General features: G+C 43.8%; 1 protein-coding gene across 9 annotated transcripts in view; it reads left to right on the top strand.

The window, feature by feature from the left end:
- The window catches only part of IQSEC3 (IQ motif and Sec7 domain ArfGEF 3), a 138,428-nt gene extending 118,346 nt beyond the window's left edge, over positions 1-20,082 (top strand). For 3 of the 9 annotated variants that reach the window (XM_081878808.1, XM_081878815.1, XM_081878814.1), the window contains 9 exons: positions 1,143-1,265; positions 2,334-2,500; positions 3,318-3,457; positions 7,112-7,237; positions 9,556-9,655; positions 11,862-12,068; positions 14,043-14,135; positions 15,448-15,491; positions 17,924-20,082. In XM_081878808.1, coding sequence (XP_081734934.1) covers positions 1,143-1,265; positions 2,334-2,500; positions 3,318-3,457; positions 7,112-7,237; positions 9,556-9,655; positions 11,862-12,068; positions 14,043-14,135; positions 15,448-15,491; positions 17,924-18,361 — 1,438 coding nt within the window. In that variant the 3' untranslated portion in view covers positions 18,362-20,082. Of the gene's footprint in view, positions 1-1,142; positions 1,266-2,333; positions 2,501-3,317; positions 3,458-7,111; positions 7,238-9,555; positions 9,656-11,861; positions 12,069-14,042; positions 14,136-15,447; positions 15,492-15,574; positions 17,776-17,923 lie in introns of those variants that run through there. The other 6 variants (XM_081878812.1, XM_081878811.1, XM_081878809.1 and 3 more) reach the window with 6 other exon arrangements.
- Positions 20,083-24,171: the final 4,089 nt, after the last annotated feature.

Genomic DNA, 24,171 nt, shown 5'->3' with positions numbered 1-24,171 from the left:
AGGACCAGAGGCAAAGGTAGGTGGAGCAATGGATTTCAGCTTTGCAAGTTAGAGATATCTGCAGACGGGTATACCCCTACACCTCTCTGCCATTCATACAGGCAAACAAACAAGAGAGATTATCAAGGAGGGCATGGAGTACAGAGTACAGACAGGGGTCTGTTTTGGGGCGAGGGGTGTGTGTTTCCTGGGGAGTCTTGAGGGGCAGGTAGAGAGGGCTGAAGGACTGTATTCAGCCCATGGACCTCAGGCTCCCCACTGCTGGTTTAGGGGGTTATTTCCACCAAAATTTGAGTCCACACATACGGCAACACTTTAGTATCTGTACAGCACTCACGGACTGTTCAAGGCACTTCACCTTAAGGTTGACCTGAAATGCCCTCTCCCCATTTGCCCACTCCTGTTTAGGATAGGGCTATAACTCAGTAGCAGAACACACATTTTGCATGCAAAAATCCCAAGGTTCAATCCCTGCCATCTCCAGGTAGGGTTGAGGAAATCTCTTGTCTAGAACCCTGCAGAACCACTGTCAGCCATTGTGGACCAGCCTTCCCCAACTTGGTGCCTTCCAGATGTTGTTAGGCTAAAGCTTCCAGCAGCTCCAGCTAGCATGGACAGTGTTCAGGTGTTATAGAAACCACAGGCCAAAATTCCCAGAGGACACAAGACTGGAGAAGGCTAGATGAATACTAGCATTCAGTTAGAATGTTGGGACTAGGACCTAATACCCTGGGGTTCAAATCCCCACTCAGCCATGAAGCTGACTGGGTGACCTTGGACCACTCCTAACCTTCTCAATCTATCTACTTCAAAGGGATGTTGAGGAGGGGTTTGTGGGAAGAGGCATGCATACTGCCCTTCCCTACTTAGAGAGGAAGGGTGGGAGAAAAATATAACTGAAATATATCTTCAGTAGACCCAAGGCTTTTTCCGAATGAGCTCAGATGTCAGCCAAAAGAGAGCGAGATACAGAAGCAAGATGGGGTGTAGTCACATCTTGATTTTTTAAGGAAGGAATAATGGGATTCCTGCTGAGATCTTCCATGTTGTTGTGATAGGCCTGTTTTTCCATCGTACATCTCCAAGGAGGCTGTTATGCAGAGATGCTTGTGGTAATGCTGTTTATTTTCTCCTTCCTTTAGCTGTGTAGTAGATGAGATGGACTTCTCTGGCATGGAGCTTGATGAAGCTTTGCGGAAATTTCAAGCCCACATCCGGGTGCAGGGAGAGGCCCAGAAGGTGGAGAGGTTGATTGAAGCCTTCAGGTAAGAGCCACACTGATGTGGTAGAGATTGACAGGCAGCTGCTTCCAATGTTGGAGGTCAACTGTCTGAGGAGTAGCCAGGAGTTTCCCCTTACCCAAGAAAGAGTAAACCTATGAGTAGGTTTTAAAGGTTTCTGTAGTGAGATTCCACTGGGCCATGCAAGGTGTAGGGTCCCAAGAACTCATGAAGGGTGCTGCTCCTTCCCAGTTTTGTGGCTATGGTTGGTGTTGTGCTGCCCCACAAATCAGTCAGACGGCATTGACAGGCTCACCAGATGTAAGCCATTCCTAGAAATTTACAATTAGTATTTCATAAATGATGGGGAGGTCACATGTCAGGGAAAACCTTCTTAAACAAAAACATCTTCAGCAGGTGCCTGTCTAATTTCATTTGGTAATTGATTCCAGAGGGCTGGGGCTACAGCACTAACAGCCCTGTTTCTAGTGCTACACTTCTGAGGCATGTGGTACTCTCGGCAGTACTACTGAGGCATGCAGAACTCAGACCCGTCTGAGAAGATTACCACAAGCACACAGTTTTGTTGCAGGGAAGTTTCTGCACATATTCAAATACAGTAAGCCCTCAACATACGCAGGGGTTATGTTCCAGGGATCGTGCCTAAAGCCAAAATCACATATATTCAAAACACATTGGGTGCAATGGTGGGTGGGATTGCCAAAGTCTTTTTTCCCAGATTCCCATTTCTGTCATGGATCAGTTATTCTTGGGAAACAGACTTTTCCGTTTGTGTGCTTGTAGAACCAACTGATGCACTGCAAGCTGCGTATGTGAAATCTAACATGCTTCCTGGTCTTTTGAATCTACCTAAAGTGATTGGCTTGTTCTTTTATTCTGAGTTATAGCTCTGGGATTGTAGGCCCAACCACTTTGAAGCATTTTTTTGAAACAGTCAAGTGGTGTATAGATTTTATGGAATAAAATAAACTTTGGTGTCATCATTGATAGTCAGACTGTAAGTAATCTGAGGATCCCCAGACATTTAAATTTATGTATTAGTGGCATTTGATTTCCATTCATGTGTGTTGACTTTGTCTCCCCCACCTGCAGCCAGCGGTACTGCATGTGTAACCCTGACGTAGTCCAGCAATTCCATAACCCAGACACCATCTTCATCCTGGCCTTTGCTATCATCCTTCTCAACACGGATATGTACAGCCCTAACATCAAACCTGACAGGAAAATGATGCTGGAGGACTTTATTCGGAACCTCAGAGGTGAGGGCATTGCTTGGATGAGCCATAATCCCAGTGTGAAGTAGAATTCAAGCCAGAGGTAGATGCATATAACACCAAAATAACTAAAATACAGTGGTACCTCGCAAGACGAATGCCTCGAAAGACGAAAACTCGCAAAACGAAAGAGTTTTTCGTTTTTTGAGTTGCTTCGCAAGACGGATTTCCCTATGGGCTTGCTTCGCAAGACGAAAACGTCTTGCAAGTTTGTTTCCTTTGTCTTGCAAGTTTGTTTCCTTTTTCTTAAAACAGCGCATTCACTTCGAGGAGCAACTCATAGCACGCGGTGTGGTAGCCTTTTTTGAGGTTTTTGAAGACTTTGGTGATTTTTGAAGCTTTTCCAAAGTCCGTGCTTCGCAAGACGAAAAAATCGCAAGACGAAAAAACTCACGGAACGAATTAATTCCGTCTTGCGAGGCACCACTGTATATGTACCCGAAGGGAAGAAAGTAGCACTGCCACCTCTGCGAGAGAGGGAGAAGAGCCTATTTGCATTGTTGATCTTGTAAATATATGTACATTTGAAATTGCTCACTGGCTGGTCATGGAATTGAAAAAATAATAATGCAATCTTACAAATTTATAGTTATTGCACCTCCCCATAATCTCTGGTCCAACAGGTTTGCAGAGGTGATTCTTCTTTGGCCAGAGCCCTTACTGGGACAGAAATATATGACCATGTGCATTTATCACAGCCAACCATGACTCTATCTTCTCTTTCTCAAGCCTCTGAAAAGGTACACCCCCTTGTAACTCAGGTTCATATTTCATCTCTGTTCTCATTGTTTATGCTTCACAGGAGTGGATGATGGAGCTGACATTCCCCGGGACTTAGTGGTGGGAATTTACGAGAGGATCCAACAGAGAGAGCTCAAATCAAATGAGGACCATGTAACCTATGTCACCAAAGTAGAAAAATCCATTGTTGGAATGAAAACGGTGAGCCTTTTGCCCATCACAAAGGCAATCTGCGTTACTGTTGTTGCTGTTGTTATCCCTTGCAATCGTGTTTGCTCCATGGTTACTTTTTCCTTATGAGTCTGCCTTGTGCCAGGTAAGTCCTGTTGGCCCAGTATTGTCCTTCTCGGGAATGGGGAACCTGTTAGACTCAATCAGCTCCCACCAGTCCTAGCCAGCATGTCAAGGATGGTGGCAGATAGAGTCTAAACCACGTCTGGAGGGCCAGAGATACAAACCCCTGCTTCGCACTGAACTGGCAAGGCCTCTTCATACAGAGTCTCAGGATGAAGTCTTCCCCATCACATTCTGCTTGTGATCTTTTTAACTAGAGATGTCAGGGGCTGAACTAGGGCCCTTCTGCATTCGAAGCATGTGCTATTCTGCCACTGAATTATATGATTAGCCTTCTCTTTCTGACTTACGTTTTCCTTTAATGTGCCCAAGAGACTAGGGCCCTGCGGGACCTGACATCTTTCCGCAGGGCCTGCAAGACAGAGTTGTTCCACCAGGCTTTTGGTCAGGGCGCAGCCTGACTCCCTCCTCTGGCAACCTGCACAGAATATTGCTTAATCGGTTGCCACTAATTTGATTTTAATTTTTATAATGAATATTTTGAATGTGTGATTATTTGATTATTTGATTATTGTTAGCCGCCCTGAGCCCGGCTTCGGCTGGGGAGGGCGGGATATAAATAAAATTTATTATTATTATTATTATTTTCTTTCTCTGCAGTGTTCTCTGATCTCATTTATAATTATTATTTTTTCACATCGTTATTTCTTTATTTTCTTTGCCCTTGAAAATGGTCTTGAGTACGTCTGTCTGATTTTCTGGGCAGCAATCGTTTTTGCAGACCCTGCCTGCCTTGTAACCTGGAAGCCAATTCCATAGGAAGGCACAAAAGGCTGAAGGTGTCTCAGGGCCCATCTGTGTGTACAGAGACCACATGTGCCTGGGGTATAGGGTGGTGGGTTCTGCAAAGGGCCTTTGGGTGGGGTATTCAGTTCACTTTTAATTTTAACAAGAGCCCACCTAAATCACACTTCCCAAAACAATGCACAAACCAACATCTTTTGTTAATTGCACTTCTCAAAATTTTGCAGTGTGGTTCTCCAACCTGAATAACTTGTAAAGAAATGTGAATGTTTGGAGGGGGGGAAATGTATGTAAATATGCATATATTAGTAAAAATAACATATGAAGTTGCATTGTTTTAGGGATGATTGTTTCATACTAGGCCAAATGCATACAGAAATTTATCAGTTAGAAGAAACACACATTAAAATGCTGATAAATTTTTGTGAGGACTTCCCCCCCCTTAAAAAAAAATCAGGCTAATGAGGAAATAGGGAGAACTGAGCTTAAAACTGGAAAAAATTGAGAAATCGAGAGAAGCTGAAATGGACAGATTTGTCTACCCCTTCCTGGGAGAATCACTGTGTAGATATTCCTGTGACGACCCAGCTGTTCTCCCTCTGATTTCTAAGCCATGAGCGGTAATTAGTTAGTTAGTCCTCCTCACCCCTACTGAAATTAAGCTTCAGCACATGTAACTGCATTTTACATATACATTATGCCCCCCCTTTCCCTGTCTCTCTCCTCTCCCTGTCCTCACTCTTTTGTTTTCCTTTCATCACAATTTAGACCATAAACTCCTTGAAGCAGAGGCCTGTCCTTTTTTGCTTATGTTATTCTGCAAAGTGCCATCTGCAGTGACAGCCCTGTATAAATCACTCCCTCTAATAGTGAACTCAGGTGGTGAGTGCCAATAAGACTGGAGCCAAAATGGGGCCACTGAGAAACAGAAACAGGAAGGTAGCGGTATGCTTGGAAGGACTCTGAGGTTTCCAGAAGCAGAAAAATACCTTTTAAAACGAACAAACTTCTTCTTTTTTAAAAAAATAATTTTTATTAACTGGCCAATCACATCAAATTAAATCACATCACATAAATTCCAAATTACAAAGTCAATTTTTTAAATTTTGTTGGGGGAACCCATACTTCAAGATCCAAAGGGGGATTCAGATCATCTTCTTATTACTGCGTTAATGTCCAAATCAGTCCCAATCAGTCCAGTCAAAGTTCATAATTCTATCCAGTCTTATCTTGGTGTTTCCACATCATATCTTGTTCATATAATTTCTCTTTTTCCTTTACGATCTCTTCTGTTAGTCTCCTTAAGCCGGTAAGCAAGTATAATGATCCTGTGTGGATTTCCCGTTCCTCCAAATTAAGTCCAGATGGTTTCCATATATCTCCTTCGTAGATAACATCGCTCTTTCCATCATAAATTAGGCATTGTCACTCTTAAGTCCCACCGATAAGTTGATTTCTCTCTTTCTCCTCCCAGACCCAAGAGCTCCATCAATGCCTCCCAAAATGGCGACGGCATTTTTAACTGCGTCATTCCAAAACTCTTAGCTTTCCAGCTTCGTCTTGAAACATTGCTTTGGTTCGAAAGTTTATCTCCACACAGTCTTAAATCCACAGCTTAAGTCCTTAATTTCTGACTCATTAGGGGAGGGGATTCTTGTTTAATCACATTAAAAAAAAGGAATGGCAGGTTTCTTCCCCCCTCCCCCCTCAGTCATTTGTCGTACCGTATCTTGACGTATCTTCTCATATTTTATTCTTGTCTTGTTATCAGAGATCTCTTTTGTCAGCAGTCTTTACTCCCCCTTTTTCCTCGAAGTATGTGCAATTTATCTCGTCCAAATTGTTTCTTTTGAACATTGTTGCAACTAGAGGCGCGGATCAGAGACAGCATCGAGGAGTGCCGGAATCCCACAGGAGGGCTTTGTGCCTAGTGCCCCCACCCCCACAAATTCGGGGGTGGTATAGGGCACAGCAGGCAAGGGCTGTCCCCCCCACAATCCTGGGGGGGGGGGTTAAGGAGGCTAATTACCCCCATCATAGCCTCCAAATTACCTCGTGTGGGTCGGAGAGATGTTATTGTCAGCCATCTTCCGATGCGCCACCTAGTGGCCCCCCTAAAACGAACAAACTTCTAAACAGTCCGCAGAGGACTACGTGTGCTCAGTAATCATAGGACATTGTGAGTATTGTGGAAGAGAAAAATGGAAAACCTAGCAGTGGAGAGTCGAATGGCCTGCTGGGAGAAAATGGCTGGGAGGAACTCAGGACAGGAAATGCTCCTTTAATGAGGGAAGATGAACCCTGAAACACTTTGTTGCTGATTCCACTTGTGATCCATAACAATCAACATTGCCATTTCAGTTTCTATTTGCTTCTCTGCTGTCATGGGGGCTTAAAAACTTGCTTTCCCTTCTCCCTCCAAGAAAAGGACCACACTTAGCAGACTTTGCATCACAGGCCCTATTATATTTTTGTGCTAATGCAAGCACCAAGGTCTTCCAATTCCATCAGGTGTAGCGAGATACTGCAGATCAGGGAAAGTCTTGAAATGAATGAACTCTGCCTGCCATAATTGTGAGAGGCTGCTCTGGTACATTCAATGCCATTACGGAGCAGAAAATGTCCTGATGAGAACAGGCTGCAGATGGTGGTGGGGCAAAGCCATTGCAAAGGCTTGCTTGAAGTCATTTAACATGCAGTTCTTTGGGGTTGGCGGATAAGGAAGGGGACTGTTTCCACTCCGTCTCTGTCTTCCAGGTCCTCTCAGTGCCACATCGCCGGTTAGTTTGCTGCAGCCGACTTTACGAAGTGACAGACGTGAACAAAGTACAGAAGCAAGCTGCTCACCAGAGGGAGGTCTTCCTCTTCAATGATTTGCTGGTGGTGAGTGGCCTTTGGCCTTGAGAATCACAGCATCGCAAAGGGACTTAGAGCCAGTGTTCAGGAAAAGCACAGGACACGGGACTCCCCTAGGACTTCCAGGTTGGATTTGATGTGAGGCGTTGCATTCTCCCTTACTTATGAAACTCCCTTCTATGTAGAAAGGTAGCAATCAGGGAGAAGGTGCTTAGATACCTTTTTATCTGTGATATGCTGGTTTTTCGTGGGTAGGAGGTTTGTTCTGCTGGTTGTTCTTTTGCTCAAGGAAGCATTCGGTCATGAAATCACCTACCTGCCTTCCAAACACTGCAACAAATGTGTTGTTGTTGTTGCTGTATGTATGTATATGTATGTATTTGTGCAGATAGATAGATAGATAGATAGATAGATAGATAGATAGATGATAGATAGATGATTGATAGAGATAGATAGATAGATAGATAGATAGATAGATAGATAGATATAAAAATCAGTCTTTAATGCCACCTTTTACTATGCCCCACCATGACTCAAAGATTCCAATTACAGCACCAGCAGAGATAAGACAACAAAATGAAATACAGCCTTAAAACAGCAATGGATTTGACACTTTCTAAGATGAATTAGCAGAGTCTTAGCTTGCTATATAAGTTCCATCTCTAAGCGAATGTTCTTCAGGAAGGAGCCCCATAGTCTAGGTGCATGACTGAGAGACCACAGCCTCCCAATACACATCAGACAGTGGGTGGGGCAGGAACAGAGGCTTTGAAGATGATCTTATTGAGCGGACAGGTTTATATGGGAGAAAGAACTCACAGAATAATAGAATTGCAGAGTTGGAAGGGACTTTGAGGATCATCTAGTCCAACCCCCTGCAATACAGGAAATACGGAGTTCTCCCATATGGGGATCGAACCTGCAACCTTGGCATTATCAGCACCATGCTGTAACCAGCTGAGCTGTGCTACAGACCATCTCATGCTTTAAAGCTGAAAACAAGCAACTTGCACGGAGCCCAAAACTGAGTTAGGAGCCAGTGATGTGGGCATGGAACTGAAGTTGTACGCTCCATGTGTGCACTTAGTATACTTGCAGCTACCTGCCGAGCCAATTGCCAATTATTCATGGAAACGAAGGGGCAGGTATGGACTATCTGCGTTTTTACACTTTTACAAAGTGTAAGCAATAACTTTGTGGATGCACACTCAAGAGAATCCGGTTTCATGTTTCTCTGCATAGTGAAAGGAAAAGTCACTGCAGAATAAAAACACATCTCCATCTTAATCCATTCTACTTTGTTTCACAGGAGCTCAGTGAAACTGATAAGTTAAAATCTCTGTGAATCTGACAAGGTTGATTTGACAGGACTCCCTGGAGAGTAGAAAAAGAAACACCAAAGCATATTTCTCACTAAATTTCCTATGCTGTACATTCTGGTGACAGTTATCAGATTTTTTTAAACGGTGCCGTTTATTTGAGCCAAACTGGACTTGATGCAGTTAGCAATTGCACGGCATGCTTCAAACAAGTAAATAGCAGGTAAAGGGGGCATGATCCAGAACGTGATCATGATGGAGGAATAAGGGGGCTTTAACCCCTTGCTGCCTTCTGTCCTGATCCAGCCCCTTCAAAGATAGGTGTTGTCCCTGCAACCACTTAAAGCTTGAAACAGTCTCTCGCATGTTCTTCTAGTATGGATTTTATCAAGGGGTTAGGGAATGAATAATGTATCCCCTTACAAGACACTTTCATGGGCAATCCATTGTTCACCCTTCTTCACGCAAAGAAATTAAACCCGGGGTTCTTTCCAGGCTGACTCTAGTTTAGAGTGGGATTCAATCACGTGCTGGATAATTTGGGTGGTGTAATTGCAGTTGATTCCCTGAAAGATCAGGATTTATGCGGTAAGGAAAGTGGTGGAAAAAATACATCTCCGAAAACAAATTAGAATGGATTCTCATGGAGGTCTTTAAGCAGAGGCTTGACAACCATACGTCAGGAGTGCTCTGATGGTGTTTCCTGCTTGGCAGGGGGTTGGACTCGATGGCCCTTGTGGTCTCTTCCAACTCTATGATTCTATGATTCTATCATTCATTAAACAGCCAGCCATCATCTGTGCAAATGTATCGGAATGAATGCCTAGTAAGCAGGTTTTCTGTAAGTGCCCTGGAATTATGACCACAGAGGACAAATGCTGTAGCTGAGAGTAACTCCCAAGTGTCTTTCCATGAGGTCACTGTGAGGGAACAAAACTTAGGGGTAGTATTCAACTATGTTTTACTCAGGGACGGCCTTTGCTGTTGCATCTGAAAAGCTCTCTTCATTTCTCTGTCCTCAAACAGATTCTCAAGCTTTGCCCCAAGAAGAAAAGCTCTTCAACGTACACATTTTGCAAGTCAGTCGGCCTGTTAGGAATGCAGTTCCATCTCTTTGAGAATGAATGTAAGTTTGTCACAGTTTTGGTCACTTGCCAGATGACACTGGAGGACAAGATTTATAGTGTGAATTTTTATACAGTGGTAGTAGTTTGATGCCTTGGGCTGGAAAGATGTGTAGCCTGCTGCTTAAGGAGAGAGTGGTTTGAAGTGACAATTTCAGTTTCCACCTGTTACCCATAACCTCTATATTTTGGCACCATGCAGTATTTGTGCAGGCATCTTAGATGTAAAAAAATCCCACAAGCTTTTAAAGGGGAGAGGATTTTCCCATTGTGCATTGCAGAGGAATGGAGCATGGCTTGAAAGGATCTTGTTGCTTTGACCTTGGTGCTATTTTATTTTTTAAAAATGAGGTACAGGTACTCATATAAAAGTATTATGGGTGCCAGCACAAAATGGCTGCCATTGGCAGGAAAGTAAGCAGTGCCGATACTGTGTACAAGTGAGTACTGTCACACAAAAAAGTCCTGGTGTTTCTTATATCTATATGGCTAGTTTCGTTGGCTGAAAACCAAATTGCTAGGTATTTCTAAACTTTAATTTGCTCTGGAATGTTTGCATCTATGTGACATTTATGTTTCACAGGCTTCCCACCAAATATTACCAACTTAATCTTTCTGAGGTTTATTTTAAGGAAAACTCTACCAAAATCAATAAGCTGGTACCTTGGACACCAATGAAAGTTTAATAGTAGGAACATACAATATTTGTATGTTAACAAGGTAACACATCATCAAGCCACTCCAAGGCTATCCAGGATAATTTAATCCAATACAGTGTTTTTTGTATAAAGCTTGAACAGGGTGCAAACACCTTTTAGGAACCCCACATAGAAATGATATATTATCAGCTGATATAGCAAGCCTTATTGTGCTCTTAAGCAAGTATAGTGCCTTAATGTTTTTAACTGTTGTAAGCCCCTTGAGTGATACAAATGTAACTGCACTGCTTTGTTTTAAATATGTAGCTGGCAAAAAGAGACTCATGTATGCTGCCTTTGAGAATGTATCCCCCTAACATTTAACTTAATCTATAGAAACAGACTGTGATATATGTTATACCAGACTGATAAATCTCTCTTGCTGCAGGTTACTCACAACGTTCTCTCTGCCTCTCAATTTCTCCCAGATTTTTGTGGTTCCAAATTACCTGGGTTTTGTCATCAAATGGCACCCACCAATGCAAAAATGATCTGTGATCATTTTGAACTGGATTTCTGCAATTTGGCAAACACTAAGTCGTGTCAGTCAGTTGGTGCTTTTCTCAGTGTAGACTCAGCAGCAGCAAACTAAGCTCCCACGCCTTCTCTTGTTTGAGTCATATGCATAAGTGAAAGTATGTACTGAAATATTGTACACAATCATTTTTGACTAGGTGTTTGTTCGTACTTGGAAATACTTGGGCAGGTCGTTCCATGCACAAATCCATATCACCACCTGCATTATAGTGCTCAGATGGATGCTCCTTTTTGGTACACATGGAAATGCATATCGTCTTTCCATCCTGGGCCCTTTCTTCCATGGATGTGAGCACTTGTTCATATGCAGCACTACAGAATTCCCACCCCCAAAAGTGTGCTATTTCAATTTGCACAGCTGCTTATTTGTGCGAGTTACTTGGAAAAATCAACATGAACAAACTGAGGCGATATTTCATATGCATTCAAAACAAAGAAGTGCAGTATCAAGAGTGGCCTATTGCAGACTTATAGTGCAGTCTACTCTGAAGTAAACCTGGTTAACTTGAGAGGGATGGTATAGGATTGCAGCCTTAGAACCCCAACGCCCTCATCAATAAACCAGCTGGGTCCAGATTTTTATTCCAGACCAACCAATCCTCTTGTTTAGCAGGGACAAACCTGGCAGCGTTTAGCTGTGTTTATTATTATACTAATTGGTCTCATTAGTAGGATTATGTAGAAAGCTGCCTTAATAAGTAGGTCAGGCTGCTTGTCCATCTAACTAAGGACTGTCTACTCCGACACAGGACTGTCTACTCTGACTTGGCAAGGATCTTCGTCAGAGAGGCCTTCCCCGGCTCCTGCCACATGATCCTCTTCACTGGAGATGCCAGGAATGAAACTTGGGGGCTTTCTCATCTGTTTTCCCACTGAGCTATGGTCCCTTCTCAGAATGCTTCAGCCCTTTTAATGTATAGAACCCACAACACTAGTTTTATGTCCCCTCTCCTCCTTCTTCTTTTTTTTGTAGATTACCCACACGGCATCACCTTGGTGACTCCCCTTTCAGGCTCGGAGAAGAAACAGGTACTCCATTTCTGTGCTCTGGGAGCTGAGGAAATGCAGAAATTTGTGGAAGACCTAAAAGAGTCAATAGCAGAGGTGATGGAGCTAGAACAGATTCGAATTGAATGTAAGGCTCCCAGCGTGGCCCAGACTCCATGCAGTCATTCTGTCTGTATGTACATATGTCCGTGTCTTGTGTATTTTTGTGTCTGTTGTTAGCAGGGCTGCCACTTCAGATTTCAGGAGTGGGGCAGGCGTCCCAACAAGGTTTAACGGTCCTCTCTTGAATACATGAAAATTTAAATAAAAATGAATTTAGTCAATATTAACTAAAAATGAAGATATTCAGTATTAAATGGAAATGCAAAAGCTGGTGTATTTCAGAATATTTCTGTGATTTTAAAATATTGTTTATGCTACAAAATAATTATAAAAATGTTATCAATACTGGATTATCAGACATCATTCTTTGCAAGTAATGAGATTCATGCCTTTGGCATGTGCATCTAGGGCAAGCCACACTTAATTTTTTGCAGCATTAATTTCTCAGCATTAGAACTGGCAAGTTTGCCAGAGATAAAATATTCCTAATGAGTAACCAGAGATGGTGTAAACTATCATGGCCCCTTACTCAAAATGGCACCCTTGGTTGTGGAGCTGGATGAGGGTGGAGGGCTGGCTGTATCTTCTTGGGGTGGGGGGATTTTATTAGAAAGTGAGTGTATAAACTGGATTGTTCTGTCTGATGCTGATATGTGAGTACAATAAGCCACATAATGTGGACAAAAATGCACACATTAGGGTAAAGGGTTTCTAAAATGCATATATTAGTGCAAGTGACATACAAAACGCATTATATAAGGAAAGATTGCTTTGCAAAAATGGTTTATTGGGCAAAATTGCATACAAAATTCATACATTCATGCTAAACTGCTGATGACTTTTCATGAGGATGTAATTCTTTCCTCCCCCCTCCCAAACTGGTGTGGAAATGTGGAAAACTGATCCTAAGTCTGGGGAAAAGATTCACTCATCCTTAGGATGAGCCGTGGGAAGGGTGCAGAACAGTTGAGAATATCTGCACTTGGCCTTGATAAAACTGACAACTCCAGCATAACTTTATCCATAAAAGAGACACATCCACCACACTAGAGATACTAAGGGTTTTTAAACATGAGCTGTTGATTTGTGCTTTGATTTGTGGAACAACAACAACATTAAGTGGTCCACTGAGTCCTGAAGTAATTTTCAAGAAGTCTGCAGGGTGGGTGTGGGAGTAGAACCACAGCTCTATAAAGTGCATTCCTAATTTGCCTGATAATTAACTACAGTGGTACCTCGGGTTACATACACTTCAGGTTACAGACTCCGTTAACCCAGGAAATAGTACCTTGGGTTAAGAACTTTGCTTCAGGATGAGAACAAAAATTGTGCTCCGGTGGTGCGACGGCAGCAGGAGGCCCCATTAGCTAAAATGGTGCTTCAGGTTAAAAACAGTTTCAGGTTAAGAACAGACCTCCGGAACGAATTAAGTACTTAACCCAAGGTACCACTGTATCTGTCTTGCCTGGATGCACAAAATCCTGCAATGTTCCCCTGTGTACTAGCACTGATTGATACTTCCTACCAGATTCTTCTCTCCCAAAGAACTGCTCCATAGCCAGCTTCCTATAGTGTCTCCCCCTATCCCAAACAGATAGCTAAGGAATGCCCCAAATCTGGCTTCAGCTATTCACAGAGGAGCTGATTATAAGCTGTAGGAATGAATAAATGGATAGTGCTACCCAGATGAATAGCTGAGAACTCCAGGATGCAGAGCTTCATTGCCTTGCCATTCCATTCAGGCCAAATAAATGTTTTTGAATATGTTTATTATGCACAATTTATACTGGTTGTAGAATTTTTGTTTCCTTGGCACAGAATGTGGACTCCAGGGCTAAAATGTTTAATATTTTTAAAGCACAGAATAGACACATCCGTTGTGTGTGCGTGTGCATGCATGAATACACTTTCTCTAACCATTATTTCTCTGCTTGTCTCCTGTTGCTCCCACTTCCATATCTTCCTGTCTTTCTCTCTTGCTGCTCTACTTTTTAATTCTGTCTCCATTCTCTCTTTAAAAAAATGTTCTTTCCGTGTATCTCAGGGGAGCTGGAGAAGCAACATGGGACAAAGAACCTTTCCTTAAAGTCCAATGGAGCTCAGATGGAAGTACAGTCCAAGCAAGGATCTCCAACAGGTTTGTCTGTTTCTCTGGGTTCTTCTTCACTTCCTACCCTGAAGCTTAGCTAATCCTCTGAGACTTGGCATGCAGAAATAGGGAGGACAAAATGTCTTCAAGTCTCTTTGAACCTCCAGAATGGATCCTTGAAGCATGCTAAAGTTGTTTGCTTTTTTAATATATATATATATATATATATAAGTTATGGTATTTTCCAAAGAATACATTCCATGAGGTCACACTCTTCTTATTTCTCTTGCTATATGTTTCTCCATAGTGGGTAGTTCTCCAAATCCGAAATCTGACCTGGAAGATCTTTTAGCTGCCTGTTAGTCTGGAAACTATGCAGCTATAGACTTCATGCTGATATATGTTGATTGGAAAGAACTGTATACATTAAACTGGAGTTGGCCCAGCAATAGACTGTGTAAGCACAGTCTCTGAGATACTCAGCTGGGTGGCCGAACATGTTTTGCTACCTGAGCTGGAATAGCAAATAAGAAAATCCAATGTGTGTCTTCCCCTATGACTAAAATTAAAATAATAAGACATTAAACAACTAAACAATTTTCATGACACACCAAACTGGCTGCCTGAGGTGGCTCTCTCTTTGTGCCTAATGGCAGGGACAGGCTAGTCACACAAGTCTAACTTCTGGTTTCATTATGCCGAAATGGCCAAAGTGAGTTATGTGACTCTTGTTCAGGAAGGAGCAAAGAAGAGAAAATGTTTGTTGTATGAGAGCTATAGGGATAAATGCCTCTTCCGGTCCTTCTTGTGGTGCCACAAGCTTGGATGAAACTAAGCAGATCAGCGTGGGGCAAAAAATGTGAAGACATTTCAACAGTGTGGTAGCATATTTCCAGAATGAGATTTCAGTTTTGGTACCCATCCTTCCACTCAGTAGCTAGCTGGGAGAGGAAGGACAGACAGATGCAGAATGTATAGGATATTGAACAGTGTTCAAGAATGTTTTGGGTTTAGAAACTGCTGACCTAAGCAACTCATTCGCCTGATGCCATCTTTGTGCTCTTTGGTGTCAGAAGAAGAGCCTTTTGGTCATCCAGACCTTCTAAAAACTTGTGCAGTCTGGACCTCTCAGTTCTAAAATCTGTTCTTTAATTGTGGGGTTAGAGTTTTTGTTTCCTTGCTGTATTTATGCTACTTTTGATTTGTTTCATTGACTTTAAATTGTTTTTACGCTTATTAATGGTAAACCACCCAGAGAACAAACATTGCAAACATTGTAAATAAACAAACATTGTAAATAAACAAGTAAATAAATATTGCATTTCATCACTGAGGAAGGGGGTCTCTTTTATTTTCAAAGCCAAAAGAGATTTGGGAGAGAAGGTTCCGGACAGCACAGTGGAGGTAAGTAGAACACACAGCAGCTGAGGTAAGTAATTCTCCCTCAGTTCAGCTCTTCTTACATTCTCTGTTGTTTCTTTTCTCAGGTTTTAATCAATGCCTCCCCTGCCAGACTGACAATTTTACCAATTTCCAGAGATACAATAAAAAGTTACTGCTAGGACGGGTAATACAACTTTCAAATCCAGATTAAACTTCAAAGCATTTTTTTTCAAGCCGTTTCAGTAACTGTTAACACATCCTTCATGGAGCGAGCGCCCGAACTCTGGAGACTAACCTGCTCCTTCCTCATCCCCACCCAACACACTTTCAGGAGAAATCAGAGACACAGCTGAGGTGAACTCTGCTGGCAGGCCACCGCCATCGCAGGACCCCCCGCTAAAACTCACTGCTATGACCTTTCCCTCATAGGTTCTTCTGCCCTAGACACTGGGCCCTCGTCACAGGCTTCATATATTGAAAGCATAGACCAAACATTTCCCATATTCACTGGGGCTCTTCTTAGGTTGAAAGCTTAGGCCAATCATTTCCAAATTTGGGGAGGGTTGTTGGAGGAACTTTCTTGCCTGTCCTTATTTGGGAGCAAGGACTCTGTTGTGGGAGTCTTTCTGTGGATCTCAGCTCACCAAGAAAGCTGTCATCTGGGAGAGATATCCAGAATATTTCGTTTGCCCCAGCTTTGTCCTTTCCCAAGCTTCTTTCACCAAGCAGATAGCTCCATCTGCCTGCAAGTGTTACTTGCCATAGGGGCAGGAGCTGCAGTTCTTCGCAAACAAGCATTTCCTCAGTCAGCCTCCATTTCCAGCTCCAACTCCTCTTTCTTGCTGATTAGGCCTCTTTCCACAGAGGCCATTTTACACCCACGCCCCAGCTTTCTGTTCCACGCCCTGGGAAAAACCCAGCTGCCACAGGCATAATTCCTCAGACCCAGTTCATGCTGGTTTCAGAAATCCAATTTCATTACCCTGATGACATTCCTGCTGCTGGGGAGGAGGGACGGGCATCTCCACGGCCTCATATACAGCTGTTGGGCCTGCAAACATTTCTCCATAAAGGGTTTTCAGTTCAGGGATGCAAAATTCCAAAGAGACAGTTCACAAATATATGTTCCTTCAGGTGATTCCAGAATCAGGCAGACAGGGCCCCAGATCTGTCCATCATGGAAGAGACCCTTCTCTTCCCATTCCTAGTTTCCTCCTCCTCCTCTCCTGGGGAGCTGTGTCCTTCTGAAACTCTTTATTCTAGGAGTTCTCCCCCTTGTACCATAAATAGCCCTTTCCATAGGGAGCCCAGTTCCAGCCTAGTTCCTGCTTTCAATCTAATGTTGGGAAACCCTGTGGGCTTTCTCTTCAAAGACACTTCAAGCCCTTCTTCCTCCCCTCTCCCTCTTCTTCCTCCTCTGCAGAAGTGAGCATCTCCATTTTCTCTGAGACTACCTGATCTGCTGCCATTCCATCAGATTTCTTTTCTTTTCTTTTTTTAACCATTGTACAAGCTAGATGGGTACTTTTTTCCTTTTCCTTTTTGGCGTGTGTAAAACCATTTCCTTTCACTTGCAAACCATCGAGTGGATCAGAGCGAGCTGCAAATTTGCTGAAATATGTCAGATTTCTGCTTTTTTTCTCTCTCGTCCCTGTTCCTTTTTTTAATTTTCTCCTTTTGTAAACAGATTAGTGAGTCATGTGTGCACCTTCCTGCTTGGAAAGACAGGAGCTGGGAAGAGCTCAAGTCTTTCTCTGAGCATCAGCAAATCTCATTTTTTTTTCCTCCTTGCAAAGATGTGCAACCTCAATTATCCTCCCCTCTTTCTGCCTCGTTGGCCCATGGATTGCATGATGATTCAGGGTTTCGTAGGAACTCTGCTTGCAGAACAGAGCTCAGTCAAAGAGGGAACTTTATAACTACAAAGCAAAAATACGAGAGTCCTTATCTCCAATTGCTTTCTTTTTCTTAAGTACCATAACAACAGGAAAAAAGGGAAAAGGGGGTGTAATTGACAAAAAGAATAACCTAAGCAATAAGGCTGTTCTTCCTGGAATAAGAGGCAGTTGGGGCCAGGCCATTAGCAGCCTTCATTTTGTAAAGTTAAAATCTCTCCCTGACCTGCTCAAAGTGCCACAATTTGATTGCATTTGCTCAATCTGGATAGTTGAGGTTGTGCTGTATGTGGAAACAGCATCACCGCCTTTGCTGTAATGGGGATCTTTATTTTCTAGAAGGAACTTTTCAGGGGCCGTGCTTGTGGGGAGGTGGGAAAGAGGGGTGGAAGGAGGACCACGTTGGGGGAGGAGGAGATTCAGGGCTGATGGTGGGGCTGTGGTTTATGCGGGGGGAGGTCCATTGAGGGAGGGTGGTCGGGTAAAGGGCAGCCCATTAGCAGGAGATGGGAAGAAGTCTTGTAACATTTAATGCTTCTTTGACTGTTTCTAAACTAGGTGTCAATTCACAACAGGCTTCAAACGTACCAGCACAACTCTGTCCCGGGGCTCGAGAGTGGAATGCAGCCCAGCACGCATCCTAACATGCCGCGGGAGAGGCTGGAGACAGCATTGGTGCCCTCTTACCCTGCCTCGGCAGGGACACTTGTACAGTGCCAGCAGATTGTCAAAGTTATAGTCTTGGACAAGCCGTGCCTCGCTCGCATGGAGCCGGCCCTCAACCAGACTCTGACACGCTACGTGTCCTCTGATTCCTGCAGCTCCACCCCCTTGCGCGGGCTAGGCAGCGGGCTCCAGGGGACCCCGGTGAAAATCATCCATCAGCCCCCGCTTCCGCCGCCGCCGCCGCCCTACAACCACCCGCACCAGACCTGTCCCCCCAGCTCCTTGCTTCAGAGGCGCCGGTATTCCAGCGGCTCACGCAGTCTAGTGTAGCAGCTCCACCAGCACTAGCCAAACAGCACAGACTTAACCATGGGACCCTTTTTCGGTCTTCAAAGAAAAATCTAGTTTGTGATTTATTTTTTAGTAAAACTGAAAAAAAAAACACAAGAGAGGGGGTCGGGGAAAGGCATGCGAGAAAAGCAAATGATAATAATGAAGGATAAGTAAATGACAGGTTGTGCCACAAACACGCCGTTATGGGACTAAAGTTGGTTATCATATCTCTTGGAATGATTGATTCTGTTTGTGAGGGGCCAACCTGTGGAAACTGCCTGAGAGTTTCTGAAGATGTTTCCTGACCAGCCTTCCATCCATTCAGCCATGTACATTTACCTCCCTTCCAACAAACATGGCGCTGTTCTGCCACTGTTTCTGACAGGCGTTACTTGGCTTTCTTTGCTCTTTGTTTTCCATTCCATTTCCTGTCTCTCTTTCCTTACCTCTTCAGCTTCTTTGTTTTCTCACCATTCCCAGACCATTCCCAGGTTTCTGACCAAAATTGACTTGAGTTCCCTTATGGGGAGAGCACTGACTTTGATAGTCCACCTTGTTGGGGCCGAGGAACCACTGTGGCTGCTGCTGCTGCTGCCGCCACCACTGCAGCTTGCTAAACTGGAGCTGAAAACTTGTGCCACTCATCACACTTTCTTCTCATTGCCTTTTGGGGCTGTCTTGTTCTCTCACAGCAAGCTGGTTGGAAAAGGAAAGCCAGAGAGAGAGAGAGAGAGAGAGAGAGGAAGGAAAAGTGGAATTTGGAGACTGTTGTTCCCCACCCACCTCATGCTACAGCTGAACACAAAGATGGCCTCACTTTGGAGATAAAAAAACCCCTTCTGCATCGTACTCAGAAAACTTTGCTGGACGCCATCAGAAATGCACCACTTGTAAATACACACCTTTATGGTTTGATGCGTATGGACCCTGCTCACTAAAGGAAGACCTGGGCAGCTCTGAGGAAGTTTGGGTGAAGGCAGAGAATAGTTCTTGAAATCTTCCTGTCATGGCCACTTTCTCAGATTGATCATCTTGACAGGCTGAGCCTTCTGCACATTTTTTTAAAATTGTGTGTGTGTTTAGTTATTTACTGTATTTATGTCCCACTTTGCAGCCTGTAGGAGGTCCACGAGGTATCTCACGAAACAGAACAGGGTTAATTTGGCAAAGGGAAGCCTATCCCCACCCCTCAGAAATCCCCACCACAGCCCCCCTTTATAGGCTCTCCACTAACGTTTGTGCTTCCTTCACACAGAATCTATCTTTGGTGCACAATTTGCAGAACCTCAAGTGACTTTGGGCTTCGTATGACATCCCCAGGAAAGGAGGGCAAAGAAGGCATGGGAGAAGCAGGGTAGCAGCTGCATCCATCCCCCCTGTCACGCCACGAGTGTCCCTGTTTTAGAGCAGATTCCAGGTTCTCCTCTCTGCTTTCATGTTTCCTTTGGCCTCCCTCTATCTCATACGTTATCCTGAATCAGCAATAGATGTTCACGCAGGCAGGGAAACACATCATACATGTTGAGTCATGCTTTGGACATTTCTGTGTGCTCGCATCGAACTTCTGACCTTAACCTGCCTTAGTGTTTCCAAGAAGATGAAAGGAAATCCTGTTTGCCGAAATGGTACGGAGGAGAGGCAAGGAGCAACTCATTATCCAAAGCCTCTTTTGTTTTGCTTTTATGAACATGTAAACAAATCATATTGTAGTGAATTAAGGGTTTGTTTATTGCTGATTATTTGTATCCCACCTTTCAGAGCAGGCTCTGATACTGTCTCACTGTAGCCAGCCATGTAAGCACAAACTCATTAACACCAGGTTGCTCCCTTCTTCGTTCTTTCCTCATCTCTCTCTCCCCCTGCCCCAAAATATGGCAAGGTGGGTGGGGAGTCCCAGAGGGAGAAGATGAAAGCAGAGCTCAGCTCCTCGCTGTTTCCAGAGATGCTGACGTGCAGAAAGATGGTATTAAAATGGGCTATGGCTGTATTTTTAGAAAAAATATCTCCCCGCGCGCAAAGATGGGGAGGGGGGAAGTAGTATTAATTAGCTTAAGGGCTTTGCTCTTGCTCACTCGTATTTCCCTGTGAGGCTTAAGAAGATCAACTTTAGGATTTGGAAATAGGGCAGAACAAGTTCTAAGTCTCTTATTTATTTATTTTTAAAGACTGTGTGCGTATGTGTGTGTGTGAAAGAGAGAAAGAAAGAGAGCTTTGGGTTTTCACTTCTCATGTGTGGCAGAAACACAGGAGTCAGCAGTTTTGATGGCAAGGCTGGAGAGGCACCCATGTAGCACCATCGAGTTAGAGCTACAGTGTGACGTTATGTCAAGAGGTTGCTTTCAGCACACTTGCTGCTTTGGGCATTATGAGGCTTATTCACATGAGGAGGGCCTGAGGAATAAGGCAATGCCTTCTATACCTGGTTTTATGGCCCAGTGGTGGTTCTTTAACACATCCAGCACATGGCATGTGGGATGGACACAGGCTTTCAGGCCTCTTCCAGGCTACACCCCCACCTCAGCCTTGGCCCTTCTTCACAGCCTACCTTGCTGGACTCTTAACAATGCCTCTTGCTTGCCCAGATGTATGGTATAGATGCAGATAGAAATAAGTCTACCATAGAAAAGTTAGATTAACATGGGTTGCTACACCAGCTTTTGCCTCGGGCCCCAACTACCACTGGCATCTAGTAGGTTGGCCAGAAGGGAATGCATCCCTCAGGGTGGAAAAGGTTCCCTGCCACTGACTTAGATCAAATGTTATCGCTGAATGATGCTAAATTTAGTTTCAACTGCATTCATATTCTTTCTGTGTGTGCGTGTGTCTTTAAAATCCCTACGTAAGAAGACCCCTGCTGGGTCAGACCAAAGGCCCACCTAGACCAGCATTCTGTTTCCTCAGTGGCCAAACAAATGCCCATGGAAACTTCCAGAACATGGCTACCACAGCACTCTTTTGGTCATGTTCTCAAGCAACTGGTGTTTAGAGGCCTACTGCCTCTGATACCAGAGCTAGTGTATAGTCACCATGATTAGTAGCCTAATCCTCTGTGGATTTGTCTAATCCTCTAAAGCTGTCCAAGTTGGTGGACATCACAACTTCTTGTGGTAGCCGTTCCATTGTTCAGTTATGTACTGTGTGAAGGAGTTTTTCCTTTAGTCTGTCCTGAATTTTGCACCTTTCAGCTTCATTGGATGAGCCAAGGTTGTAGTATTATGAGAGGGAGAGAAGGATTTTCCTTCCTGCCCACTGTCTCTGAACCAAGGCATCTTTCTTGGTTGTGCTTTGTTAAGTTTTCATTTTCAAGTCAGACCAGCCCAAGATCAGTTGCTGCCTGAGGTGCCTAATGCCAAAGTCAAGTCAAGTTATTTTGGTATCTGAGGCAGAAAATCCCACCAGCACCCCTATCCTTCTCTGGCAATGAGAATTCAGCAGTAATAAATTAAGTAACTAAAGATTTTCTGCTAGAGGTGTGGGAGAAATTCGATTCAGCTTGCATCTAAAGGCAAGCCTACCAAATTCAAACTTTCTGGAGCAATCCAGGAACGGGAACACAGCCGTCCTTCAAACTTCGCACTTATCTGAACTTTGTAATGCAGTTCTCCAGCCTAGTCATGGGTACAAAATTGCATATACTGTATGCATAAAAAATGCATACATTGCAAATTGCTCCAAAAATGCAGAGAATTGATTTTAGGATTGGGAAAATGAGAAACTGCAAGAATCAACTGACAGAGGGATCCATTCCTATTATTATGGCAGCCAAAAATCAGACCGCCATTCTCAGGTTGCCTAATGGGAGGGCTGTCCCTGTTTAGTATGCCTGCTTTGCCCTGTTGTCACACTTGTCCTGTTACTATAGCACGGAAATTTGTGTAGCCCAGGTGTGGCCTCTGAGACAGGAGACATGAAGTTGCAAAATTAAGAATTAAAGCTGAGCTAATACACACCTAAGAAGCTCCCCTCCCACAGTACTGGTAACCTTTAAGGGGAAAGGGAAGAGAAATGGAGGCAGTATACAGTGTAATGCACAATTCAGCCTCTTCTCCCTTAATGGAAAGCTTTTTGCCAAGAGGGGCAATGATTGAAATGTTTGGGCCCAAACCTTTAACCTGGGTCTCTGTTCAGAGCATCTAGGAATCACTGTCAGTTTCTCTTTTGGCATCTGTTGCAGCCTTGGAAGGCATGTATGTTTCTGCACAGTTCCTTAGTTAAAGCATGGGTGGATTGGTGTGTTTAGATAAATAAATTAAATTTCACTTGACATTTAACACAAATTGACTACAGAAACCTTGAAGTATTTGATGAAATAATTGTTTTTTGGATGAAATATTTATGGCAGTCTATGAAGTTCTGAGAAGAGAGAAAGATCAGGGTAATTAATAATAGATTTGGGATGATGTGAAGATATGCTTCATAGGACGTACTGCCTCAGATGTCAATCTCTCCCCTTCCTCTATTCTGTTTAATTTCTAACTTGAAAAGTCCTGGAGATTGAGAATGACTGTATTAAAGTATCAGATCATAGGAACATAAGAAACTACCTTATACTGAATCAGACTCTTGTCACACCTAGCTCAGTGCTGACTGCACTGGCTGGAATCAACCTTCCCTTCCTTCCTTCCTTCCTTCCTTCCTTCCTTCCTTCCTTCCTTCCTTCCTTCCTTCTATGGCCAAATAGAGATAGAGATAGAATAAATGAATTGTAGAATTGGAAGGAGCCACTGCGGTTATCCATTCAAACCTCCTGCAATCCAGGAATCTTTCACCCAGTGTGGGACTCAAACCCACAACCCTGAGATTAAGAGTCTTGTGCTCTATCGACTGAGCTATCCTGCCTCATTCTCCCCAATCCCAGCTTGCTGCGCTTTGATTGCTTGATTGGCCCTGTGAGCAAATAGTGGGTATTCCTGAGCCTTTGGGGGTGGGGGTGGGGGTGATTTAGCAGGTTTAAGGTATCTAAGATTTCCTAAGCACTGTCCATTTATTAAAAGATGGCAGTCCCCAATACAAGATGGAAAAGGCAAAACACATGGGGAGTGGAGGGGAAAGTAAGCATTGGGAGCAGCTGCTCCTTCCTGGGATGATGGATGGTACCAGTTTGGTCTCTCCTTTGCCATGACGTTCTTCCTGGGAGGTAAGGTGTGTGTGCAGCCTCCCAGTGGCCCTTGGGGAGCAGGGTTCAGAGTATGAATTCTCTAAAGGTCCGAAACAAATCCATTCACCAGCAGCCCTCTCTGGCATTTTATTCTTATTCCACACACCCACACAGTTCCCTAAACATACAACTTGCTGGGAGCAGGGAGGAGGAAGGAAAAGAGCAGCCAATATTATTTATAAAAAGAAAGTTTCTGGCTAACTGCAATTAAGTACTAAGGCATACTTACCATATTTTTTTCAATGAATCCGGACACACTTTTTTTGAAGCTGAGTAGCAACAGGGAGTAAGTAGTGGGGATGGTGAGGCAAAAGACCCTGGGCCCAAGCACACATGCATATTGTATAAAGGTGCAAAGACCTTCTTTTGCACCCTGTGAAACATAAATGTGCAGTTTTTTTAAAAAAAACTGGGCAACAGCACTCCACAAGCCCATGACTCCTGAGCCTCCCCCAATCTCCTGCCCCCTTCTTCCGTTGTTTTGACTGATTGGGGCAGGCTCAGGAGTCACTGGTGAAGAAGAAGAAGAGTTTGGATTTGATATCCTGCCTTTCACTCCCCTTCAGGAGTCTCAAAGCAGCTAACATTCTCCTTTCCCTTCCTCCCCCACAACAAACACTCTGTGAGGTGAGTGGGGCTGAGAGACTTC

The sequence above is a fragment of the Podarcis erhardii genome (assembly GCF_964252035.2).
Source record: "Podarcis erhardii genome assembly, chromosome: 10".
Classification (NCBI taxonomy): domain Eukaryota; kingdom Metazoa; phylum Chordata; class Lepidosauria; order Squamata; family Lacertidae; genus Podarcis; species Podarcis erhardii.
This window is presented reverse-complemented; position numbering and strand designations above follow the sequence as displayed.